This window comes from Diadema setosum, chromosome 1, assembly GCF_964275005.1.
Source record: "Diadema setosum chromosome 1, eeDiaSeto1, whole genome shotgun sequence".
Classification (NCBI taxonomy): domain Eukaryota; kingdom Metazoa; phylum Echinodermata; class Echinoidea; order Diadematoida; family Diadematidae; genus Diadema; species Diadema setosum.
In genome coordinates, this window is record NC_092685.1 from 15,694,775 (window position 1) to 15,706,191 (window position 11,417).

The window sequence follows — 11,417 nt, forward strand, 5'->3', positions numbered from 1 at the left end:
GCCTTTTATAGAGTATGCAAAATTTTAATTTAATCTGATAATCCCGTCACTGTTGTTGCCCCAAAGTTTTACATCCTGTCTTTTGTTCCGTTCATCGCACGTACGGAGCGCAGCTTGGTGAGATTAAGCATTTGAATAGACCCTAAACTTCAAAGCTTCTTTTCTCAGCAAACTCTTTTCCTGGATGTCTATATTCTTTTAGACAGTTAGGTTAGGATAGTCCATTTGCATTGCATTTAAAATACATCATTTTAAAGCGTGGAATCTGTTCTTTCAGAATTTGTCTGTAGCCAAAAGACCATGTCAGGCGAGTCTTTGGTGATTGTGATGCAGAGTCACATTTTATTACCTGAACGTGAATTAAAGTGAGCAGTCAGTCAAACTGCTTGAAGACATGTTTCTTGAAGACAGAAGGGTTCACACTGGAAGAGTATATAAACCAAAACTATTGCTGAAATCCAAATCAAAATAATAAATCTCATAACAGTTATGCACTGTACCTTCATTCCTTCAGAGATGATATATCATCTCATCTAGACCCTGTTTACAGTGTGGGGCTGGGCCGAGCCGCGGCCGAGCCCAGCCTCAATTGCGGGGCCGAGCCCCGCAATTTTGTCCGTTTACACTGCCGAGCTCGGCCGCGCTTTTAATTCAAACCTTTCAATATTTTGTCGTAGTGGCGCTCTGCTTGTACACAAACGCAATTTGGTATAGCCTGGTTTTCAGACCCTTTGCCAACTGGATTCCGTGGCGATGAAGTCGCCGTTCGGGCAAAGGCCTTTGCCGAAGGAAAAATCCTTTGCAGGACAAAACCACCTTAAACTATACTAGTTTTCGACGTTGAGGGGAGTTAATATCGTGAATAGCGAAATAGTGCGGGCAGAGGGTCTGGAAGCCAGACTAAAATTGGCCGCGCATTTGGCCCAGTATGCGTTTACACCAAGAAGAGGCCGGGCTCGGCCGTGGCCGAGCCACGGCCGAGACCACCTCCAGAGCGTGGCCAAATGTGCGGCCAATTCTGGCCTCGCATTTGGCCTTTTGCGCGTTTACACTGTAAACGAGGTCCAAGTTAGAAATGTTCGCAAGAATGTATAGCAGCAAGTTGTGTCAAGTTATTACATAACTTCCATTGTAGATAGACTGTACACTTGATAAGAGCATGACAATGTATGAACACACACACACACACACACACACAAAACCCTCTGCCTGACAACCCTGACATTTCTATAATACAGAGGACACAGTTGGTTTTGAATAAGGGAGATAGTCAACTGATTATCAACACCAGCACAACAAAAATGCATACAGTTAAACTCGCCTAAGTCGACGTCGCATATGTCGAATAATCGCGCAAGTCGAAGATTTTAAAAAGTCCCGATTTTTCCCCATTGACTTACGTGTATTAATTCACTCACAAGTCAAATTTTTAAAGTCGAATACTCGCCTAAGTCGATGAAATTCCAAGAACACTTTCACGGAAAAACCATTGAATTCACTGTGCCTAAGTCGAATAAGGATTTTATTGTGTAATAAATCACTGTCAAAATCACGAGACGCCAGTTTTTGTTTACATACAGTATATACAACAACAACAAAAAAAAATGTGTTAATAAACATTAACGTTTCATTAACGCAAGCGGTTTCACCTGAATCGTTATTAACACAAACTAACGATCGGGAAAATTAACGTTTGTAGTAACGATGAGTAACGATCCCAAGCGCAAAGTAACGATGTTTCGTTGACATTAACGATAGGTAACGCAAGAACTCACACGAGATTTTGGTTTCCGTTACCCAGACCTGGTGAAAGGACGACGTAGCCCCTGCTGAGTGTAGCGATCTATGCCTTATATACTTAGCGGAGTCTTTTCGCGAATCGAATCACGATTTCGCGAATGGTTAATATGTGACCGGGGTCACCAAAAACGCACGCCGGGCCACCAAAAAAAAGAAAAGAAAAAAGCCGGATGTTTGCCCTCAGTTTTGGAAATGAACAGCGGTAACAATCGGCTCCATAAGATGCTAGAATAAATGTCAGATGTTTGCTCTTAATTTTGGAAGTGAATAACGGTAATATTCAATGTGGATATTAAAAGTGTCTTGCTGAAGGGCAAATATCGGGCACACCGCTCCAGCTCTCGGCTCCAGAGTAGACAACATACATACATTATACATGTACGCGTGGTGTAACTGTAAGTCGATTTTTTTCGACTTACGCACAAGTCGACACTCGCCTAAGTCGATGTGTTTTGCTCAGTCCCGAGAAGATCGACTTATGCGAGTTTAACTGTACTGGGAAAGTAATGACAATGCCCTTCTCCCCTTACATCCAACATGACAATTCTCTGTAAATAAACCCTAAAAATTTGTTTTCCTCACATTTTTACAAGCAATTTCAATTATTTTGAAGTCCTTGGGGTTGGCAATTTTCTTTTGTTATATCAAAATTTTGTTACAGCCAAACAAATGAAGTATATAAAGACACACAATAATCTTGGGACCTGAATTTTTACTTTGTTGTAGATTTCATTATAGCCATGTTCGTTATAACATGAGTGCACTATATCATATCGTATTAAGGCCATCTCTATTCATACGCACACAGCATTTATGACTTTCATTCTGACCACAACAATACCTTGTATCAAATCCTGTATCAGAGTACAGTTGAACACATTTTTATTCCTTGACTAAAGTCCAAACCCTAGGTAACCAAGTCCATGGGACTTTATAATTCATCACACATTGTATGAGGTCTACATCTCTTGCATTAAGTGCCAGTCTATACTGTATCAGCAACTCATACAAAAATATTGTAACTCTCCCTTGGATAAGAAATCATGTTTTTCATCAATGATCAAATGAATTTAACAACTATGGCCCGTCTCCCCGCACAGGACATCATGACTGCAAGGTTATTGCAAAACAACAAATATATGAAGCATTTAACTTTTGATTTCATGTTGAACAAGAAATCCTGGTGAAGATTTGTATAATTCGATGGGGTAATTTAGAGACTACTACATCATTATCTCGTGTAATTTGCATTTTGATTGCTCCTTCTATCACTGTTTCATGAAATCGTGTGATTTTAAATTTCCATAGCTCTCGTACTCAGGTCTAATTTTCTGGCACTTGTCATTCTGCTGGTTTGATTTTATTCTATTTGTTAAACCAACTTCGATACCATGGGGCATTGCATTTTAAGGTACATGTATTCAGTGAAAGGTATGTGCCATTCTACCCTAGTATCAGTGAGCACAAGATTTCACTCGCTGCAATCAAGAAAATGGCAAAAAGCTGCATCTCAAATAAGATACTTAAAATTCTGGCACTGGTTACAAATAAGCCATAAACCTAAAGCAATAAAAAAAAAATAAACAAGAAAGAGAATTCCAGTGAAGGACCCTTGCTGTTCCCTTTTAATACAGCTGCACAAAGTCAGTCAAGATGAACATTTTGCTGAGGGACTATGTATGCTGATCTATAAACTAGGAAATATCAGAGCATTAATCATGTCATGGCTATGACAGTTAAGTATTCATTGTTTACCTTTTACTCAAAGTATTGTCTTTGTCAGATTATTCTCACAATTAATATCCCCCCTCAAAAAAAAAAAAAAAAAAAAAAAAAATCTATTGAGTTGTTAAGTTGAGATTTTAAATTTCACAGCATCTACTGCACTGAAGAGTTGTTTTTGCAATGCCGGGCTTGACTTCATTCATATCAATCACACCTGAAACGTCCCCTTCAAAGCATTTGACACTACGGATATATTTAGAGTTTTACTTGGGTAAAACTTTTATGAGATTCAAATCATCACATCTCAAGAAGAATGACTATATTTCATAAAGCCTCTTAAATACAACTGTGACACCTCTCTATACATATATACCTTGCAAGAAAAAAAAGCCCAAAATATTGTGGCAAAACATATTTCAGTTTGAAAAAAAAAAACGGGTAGTTTGTACTGCATTTTTTTTTTTTTTTTTTTTTTTTTGGGGGGGGGGGGGGCAGGTTACATATGACAGGAAAGGTATTAAACAGCTTTACCACTGATTAAATACATGTACTACAAAAACAGTAATTTCTTAAATACCAAGCTGACCTATAGTACTGACAATGTTTTGAACATATTATTGAGTACAGATGCTGACTTCACAAATTCCATAAATAATTTTGAGATCACTACAAGAGGCCACTATTTCAGACTGAAGTAGAGATTGGTGGTCATGCTTCTGTTCAAAATCACAGGAATTCATTCATACTTCTTTCATGAAAGTATCATTTCAAATCAAATTTTGATGCTTGATGATGCCCCTAAAAAAACACAGTGGCCATCGCACCCACGCTCTATAGCACAGATATCTTGAGCATCAGTACTGTACAAAAATGCGGTGGTGGCTTGATTTAATTAACAATGATGCACAATGAAATGCTTCTTCCTGTGAGTTGATATGAAGAAATATCATTCAAATCAATATTTCAAGACATTAATATTTCTTGCAAGCAAGATGTTTGCTGTAATCAGTAAAGGGTACTGAGAAATTTTGTCATCTGGCACATTGTAAGAAAAGAAAGATTCCTGAACGGCCTGATTGACACTGATTCCAAGGACAAATAACATGTTACAGCTTGACTTACGTTGACTGCTGGAATTTAATATGGCCAGATTTACACAGAAATTGAACAGGACCACTGGGTTTGTGCAAGCCCTAACAGTTGATATCTCACCTGACAGTAACTTTTGGAGGACTGAAACTTTTAGCAAAAGTTTTATAGTCACACTCTCTTTGAATATGCTATTTTTTTCTCAACTATGCTTTAAAAAGGCACAGATCAGTCTTACTTTCATGGCAATCCCAAAAGTATTAAGCAAATTAATTAGGACATAAAATCCTAATTCTATTCAGAAATTCTATCAAAACCCTGAAATTGAATTACACAACATACTGTTTTTAAAGAAATTCATCAACAAATGCATGAAATTCTGAGAACTTTACAAGGCTACACCCAAGTGCAATATGTGCCTGATCGAAATATTCCAAACATTTAGAGACAGTGTCGCTTACTCTCTGGATACTTTGTCTCCAGCTCAGCATGAAATTGGAGAAAGAGGTGTCGATTGTCTCTGTTCTCTGTATCTTTCTGCTGATGGAACTCTGTCTTCTCCTTGAAGCCCTTGTGAATGACAAATGCTCGATCCAAGACCGCAAAGTTGTACCCTGCCACATTTAGCTCACAGACCTGTAACAATAACAGAGAAATTTTACCTTACATGGATGGAGTCATTTCTTTAATTTTGAAAAAAAAAAAAAAAAAAACACCACTTGATCAATTGTGACCTGCCACAACAAAAGGGTCCGAAAGTCGTTGAAGGCTAAGCTGAGGTAACTAGAATTATCACTGAAGGTGATTAATACCCCCGCCCCTAGTGTTGCTTTGGTAGTATGTGATGTCATGAGGGCAATGACGTTAATACCAAGTTTGTGCACTTGTCGAATTGGAAACAGAATAATTTTAGTTTACTGTACAATTACAGAGTTGACACTGAGTTCCACAAGGTTTGGGTAAAAAGTGTGGTTACTATGGCAATGCATTGTCTGATACAAACACAAGGGACATTTTGCATAACTACACTTAAAGGGATAGTGCAGTATTGGTGGAGATGAGAATTGGGCTTCTAACTTTTTGCGAGATACCAAGAAAACACTTAAGATACAGTACACAGCATACCATTTTAAGAGGAATTCAAAGTTTATTTGATGAAAATCGGGTTTGGAATGACTGATACTGTACATCAAAACACAAAGTAAAACAAAGCGATCGTAATAAAGTGTGGGTCCCACACTTTATTAGATTCGCTCTTTTTTGGATATCTCAGCCATTTCAAAACCAATTTTCATCAAATAAACCTTGAATTCCTCATAAAATTACATGCTCTTTCATATTTCATAAGAGGTTTCTCATTATCTCACCAAAAAATGTTAGAAACCTGAAATTAGGTCTCAACCAAAACTATACATGCCAAATTTGACCTTCATAGCTTGAATGGTTTATTTTGATACAAAAATGAGTGGTTACCATGGCAACACATTTTCCTTAAACTAACACATTGGTGTCTTGCAAAACTACACTTCTAGATCATGATATATTACTAAATTTGACTTTAATTGCCTGAATGATGGAAAAGTTATCCAATCTGCAAGGTTTTGGTAAAATTGTGGTTACCATGGCAACGGTTTGTGTGACAAACACAAAAATTATGTGTTCCACATCTATACCTCAGGGCCATAATGCCTACCAAATTTGGTTTCAATTGCTTGAAAACTGTGGAAGAAGTTCACTCCACAGGATTTAAAAAAAAATGCAGTTACCATGGCAACGCATTGTCTGATACAAATAGAAAGGACATTTTGCAAAACTACACTTAAAGAGGATCATACTCACCAAATTTCACCTTCATAGATTAAATGGTTTAATTTGATACAAAAATTAGTGGTTACCATGGCAACACATATTTCTTATATTAACACATTGGTGTCTTGCATAACTACACCTCCAGATCATCATACATACTAAATTTGACCTTAATTACTTGAATGATGTTGAAGTTATTCAATCCACAAGGTTTTGGTAAAATTATGGTTACCATGGCAACGCTTTGTCCGACAAACACAAAAATTATGTGTTCCACATCTATGCCTCAATGCCATAATGCCTACCAAATTTGATTTCAATTGCTTCAAAACTGTAGAAGTTGTTCACTCCACAAGATTTCGAAGAAAACATGCGGTTACCATGGCAATGCTTTGTCAAGTACAAATACAAAGAGTGTCTTGCATAACTACACCTATAGATCATCATAGATACCAATTTTGAAATTGATTGCTTAAATACTATGGAAGTTATTCAATCAACAAGGTTTTGGTAAAATTATGGTTACCATGGCAACGCATTGTCCGACAAACACAAAAAACATGTCTTGCACATCTATACCTCAATAGCATCATTTACCCTAAGTTTCATTTAAATTGCTTCAAAACTGTAGAAGGAGTTCACGACGCAAGATTTTGCAACAGACCGACCGACAACCCGACCGACCGCCCGACCAACATCATGGTGATTCCTATATACCCCCTTCACACTACGTGTGGCGGGGGTATAAAGTTTGAAGTCAGATCATCAAAATTAGTCAAAACCATAATGTTTTGTCTTATCATCTGCCAAAATCTTGAAACTAAATGACCAAAGGAAAGGCAAGAAATCAGTATTTTTCTGGGCCATGATTTTCTGACTTTCAATGGAAGAGTAATGTGTGCGAAGATTTGGATTTAGCGCTGCAGATAGACTCCGCCCTTAGCAACGAGCGAGTGTTCTTATTGGTCAGTGCGTGGCATCCTGGTTACTGATTGTTTGAACGCAGACCGCTGGTGCTAAGCTTGAATGAACATCGCAGAGGTTGCTGAGAGCATATCTTCTATTGTCCGGAGGTGAAAAATGTCTTACCTCCCCTTGATCATGATTGCGTCGGAAGGAAAACTTTGAAGGTAGTTTTCTCGAAAATGCTGATTTAATAGACCACTCAACATAATCTCATAAAATTGTTGATATCTCTGCAACCAAGTACTTTAATGTGTCATGTGAAATTAAAGCATAAGAGTAAGGGAATAATGTCATGCCATTTTTAGAAAATTGACCTCCCCTGACTTTCGGATCCTTTAGTTGAAGCGGGTCACAATTTCTCTTTACATCTCATAAACTGAAGTGACTTCTGAAAATGCTTCCTGTACCTACACTGGTAGTGGATGTTACAGAAGCACTTTATAACTTTCACATATACAGTAACAAAGCAATCTCAACAATAATCTATGATTAATGGAAGGGCTGCAGTCGTTAATCTAATGTTTTGGGGAAAAGAAACTTTGATGGCAATTTGTGCAAAATGTAACACATACTTGTGATAATATACTTCCTGAGGAGAATCTTGGTAACAACTTTGAAGTAGAAAAGCAAATCTTTGTTTTTGCACTTTTATAGGATTGTCACTAACCACTACATACTGATGTACGGCGGAAGGGAAACTAACAGACTGTCTTTACACAGGCTAGCCCCATCAATGCACAATGGCTAGGATTATCACCTGACTGATTCTGTTGTAGCCATACTGTCTGAAGCGTTCATCATAGAGAGGAACATCACTCCGGCTGATGTAGAAAGGTTCCCATAGGGGTTTCCATTCCACTGTGTAAGCCACACCAAGCTGTCCAGTGAAGCTCTACGGGGTAAGGAATGGGGGATATAATACATTGAAATGTTGGCCATGTACAGCTGTTAATATTGTATATTGCCTGCAATAAAATCACTATCACCTGCTGTGGTTTCCATGCTCATTTCATTCTCTTTTCAGTAATTTTGAAATAACATTGTGCAAGAATTGACATGAAATCATCAGTAATATCACAAATACAGAGGTGAATTATTAAACCAGGGATGACTACATGGCATAATAAAATCAATTTAATTTTTCTAAAATATCAAAATGACTGATTATTCAAACTTATTCTTAAACAACTGAATCAAAATAAAACATCACACATCTTTCATATTTGAAAATGACGACTGCATACACATTACAGACAGGTAGAATTCATAAGTTATTGATGACTGATGTAAACATATTTGCCTAGATGGGTAATTGGGGGAACTTCTTTTTAGCTTCCAGCAGGCATGGGGGATCTTGGTTCTGAGAATAGTTGTATGTGATGCATCATCTTAAAATACACATATTTTTTCACTAATTCAACTAAGTTGTTTGCATTTGCTGCAATATTCTATATTCAACTTTCTCCCCAAGGGTAGTTCACCTTAAGCAAATCAAATACTGGTATAATACTTTATAGTTTATATGTAATGTATGCATAAAGATTTCTTGTTTTTAGAACAGCACTTCTTGCAAATGATCAAAATGTTTCATTCATCAAATTGGAACATGGGAATGATAGATGGATTTGGACAGAAATGGTACAGTCTGAATTTACAAATTGTTACTCACTTGAAGACTTGTCCAACGCAAATAATCTGTATGGTTCTGACAGTAGGGACACTGCTTCACATAGAATTGTCTGACTGTGTCCTTTCCAAACTCCACCATCAGTTCTCTCTTGTTGCAAGGCAACCTGTGAACTGCTCTGACGTCAACCTCAAATGCTGGCAGCACAAACACCATCTGCTGCACCATGTCCTGATCCAGCCAGAGTGAGGATGACCCCTGGACAAACTGAAGGAAGTTCTCTCGGAGACCACAGCTTGGAAGCATGTCGACATCCAACACAAAGTGATAATCGGTGAGGGCATGCGTCCTGCCCACATTTCTTAGTAAGTTCGTTGGATACGAAACCCCGTTCTGTGCATAATTTCTCACATTCTCACTCGAAGACTTGATGCTGTCGATGAGTTTATCACATTGAACCATGGGTACTGAAATGGAGCGCTTATTTGTCTTTGCACCATATACTTCAGCTTCTTTTGAAAAGGAGCTCAGAGGGTGCACGAGGTGGAAAGTCACATTTCTACGAATTCCTAAATAGCACTCTTGGAGTGAAAAGATATAGCTGACTATTGAGGGTATGTCAGGAAGGCTGCCAAAAACAGCTACTGACACTGGGCCTTTCCATCTTTCAACTAATTCTGGCAGGTGAAGCATGTTATTCATAGAGCAGTGAGTAATTAATGTTACATCTCTCCTGTTCAGAGGCCTGACTTTACTATAAACTCTGGATAGGTCGTAGAAAATCTGATATGAGCCATAGGTGTTAAGTTTTGGTGCTGGCAAGTTGATGTATCTGTGCTTGGTCCTGTATTGATGACTGTGGCTGCTGTTTGCACTCTTCTTTGGAGCAAACTCTCTTGCCCCACTCTGAAGCCCATTTTGAGTTCTGTTGTCCAGCCATGAGATCATTGTGAGATGAATGAGTTGGAGGAAGACCAGTATTATCACCAGAGCACAGATGGTGTACTGCATCAGTGTGCAACGCATGTTGACTGTAACTGTAGTACTTCAGAATCATCATTTTTCAGAGAAACGAGCCAATCTGGAAAAAAGAAGAAGAAGAAAACAGCCAAACATTAACCAGAGAAGAATCACCTTCATCACAACAACCTCCCAAAAATATATCACATACCAATAATAATAACTGTAGTACCGGTAGTTTCCTTGTATTATTAATAAGGAGCTTTAGATTTTGACGCGCGGACGTTTGAGCCGACGCTTGCGCTGGACGTTCTCCTCTCCCTGCGTCGTGTGGAAAAGTAGCTTTAGATTACGCTGGGACGCAACGTATAAAAAACAAAATCGCGCCCCCATATGATCAGTGCATGAAGAAGCTCTCTATGTCGCAAACTGTGCGGACGTGAAAATAGCCCAGTACGCGTAGTGAAAAACTCGAGCGACGCAAGCTAAAAATAGATTGACTTTACGCGCGCTACTGCGCAAGCTCAGAACATGTTTTTAAACGTCCGCGCGTCTAAAATCTAAAGCTCCCTAATAATGCAGTAAACTCCCCATATCACATTTAACAAAACTTGGCATCATATACATACAAATGTTCCATGAATATGGTTTGAAATGCTAAAGGGACTTACAGCCTTCTTTAGCAGTACAATGTATGTAAAACTCTGAGGTTAGAACATTCTGTATTTTCAATACAAGGAATGTCATCAAGATCATAGCAAGTGTACATCATATGGGTTAATAGAACTTTTCCGACTCGCTACGTTGTAGATATACGAGAGTGATTGCCATTCAAATTACACGCAAAAGATGAGGAGTGAAGCAATACGGACTCTTACAGACCTGATTTTAATCACGGATTTCAGTGGGTTTTTGACTTAAATTTAAAAAAAAAAAAATTGCACACCGATTATTGAATGAATATCATAGACTATGGGGATTCCTATTTTTTAGTTTTCTACAATTGATAAAGATATTCATGAAGGAAACGTACACCCACTGCTGAAAATGACAGACGTGCAGCCGCTGTCGCAAAGCGATAGCGGCTGCGAGTAGTTATGTACTCTCTTTTTATTCGACATGAATTCAGATACTGATGAGGTATTTACAATGAAGTATTTGTAGGGGCAAGCATGGTATTATCGGACACGCACATTTTTTGCGTACTAATGACATTCTGTACGCGCGAGACTTCGTAGAATAGCCTCACAGAACTTTGTGTGGACCGAAATCGCAAAAAACGCCACATAAAAATGTAAAAACACGAAAAAATTCACATTTTACCTCAAATTTATAGTTGAGTGACCCGCACCTCGAGATAGCTAATATTTATGCATGTTTGAATCACATTTCGCGACTGAAATTCTATGAAATCCAACTCACATACAGGAAAAATGCTGAA

The 11,417-nt window shown here is 38.2% G+C and overlaps 1 protein-coding gene across 1 annotated transcript; it reads right to left on the reverse strand.

Moving 5' to 3' along the window:
- Positions 1–5,028: 5,028 nt before the first annotated feature.
- LOC140227459 (beta-1,4-glucuronyltransferase 1-like) lies at positions 5,029–10,042 on the reverse strand. The gene is made up of 3 exons (XM_072307866.1): positions 9,059–10,042; positions 8,147–8,281; positions 5,029–5,250 (listed from the first exon to the last, which is right to left on the reverse strand). Exons 1-3 carry the CDS (start codon positions 10,040–10,042, stop codon positions 5,056–5,058), a joined length of 1,314 nt encoding a protein of 437 aa, XP_072163967.1. The 3' UTR covers positions 5,029–5,055.
- Positions 10,043–11,417: the final 1,375 nt, after the last annotated feature.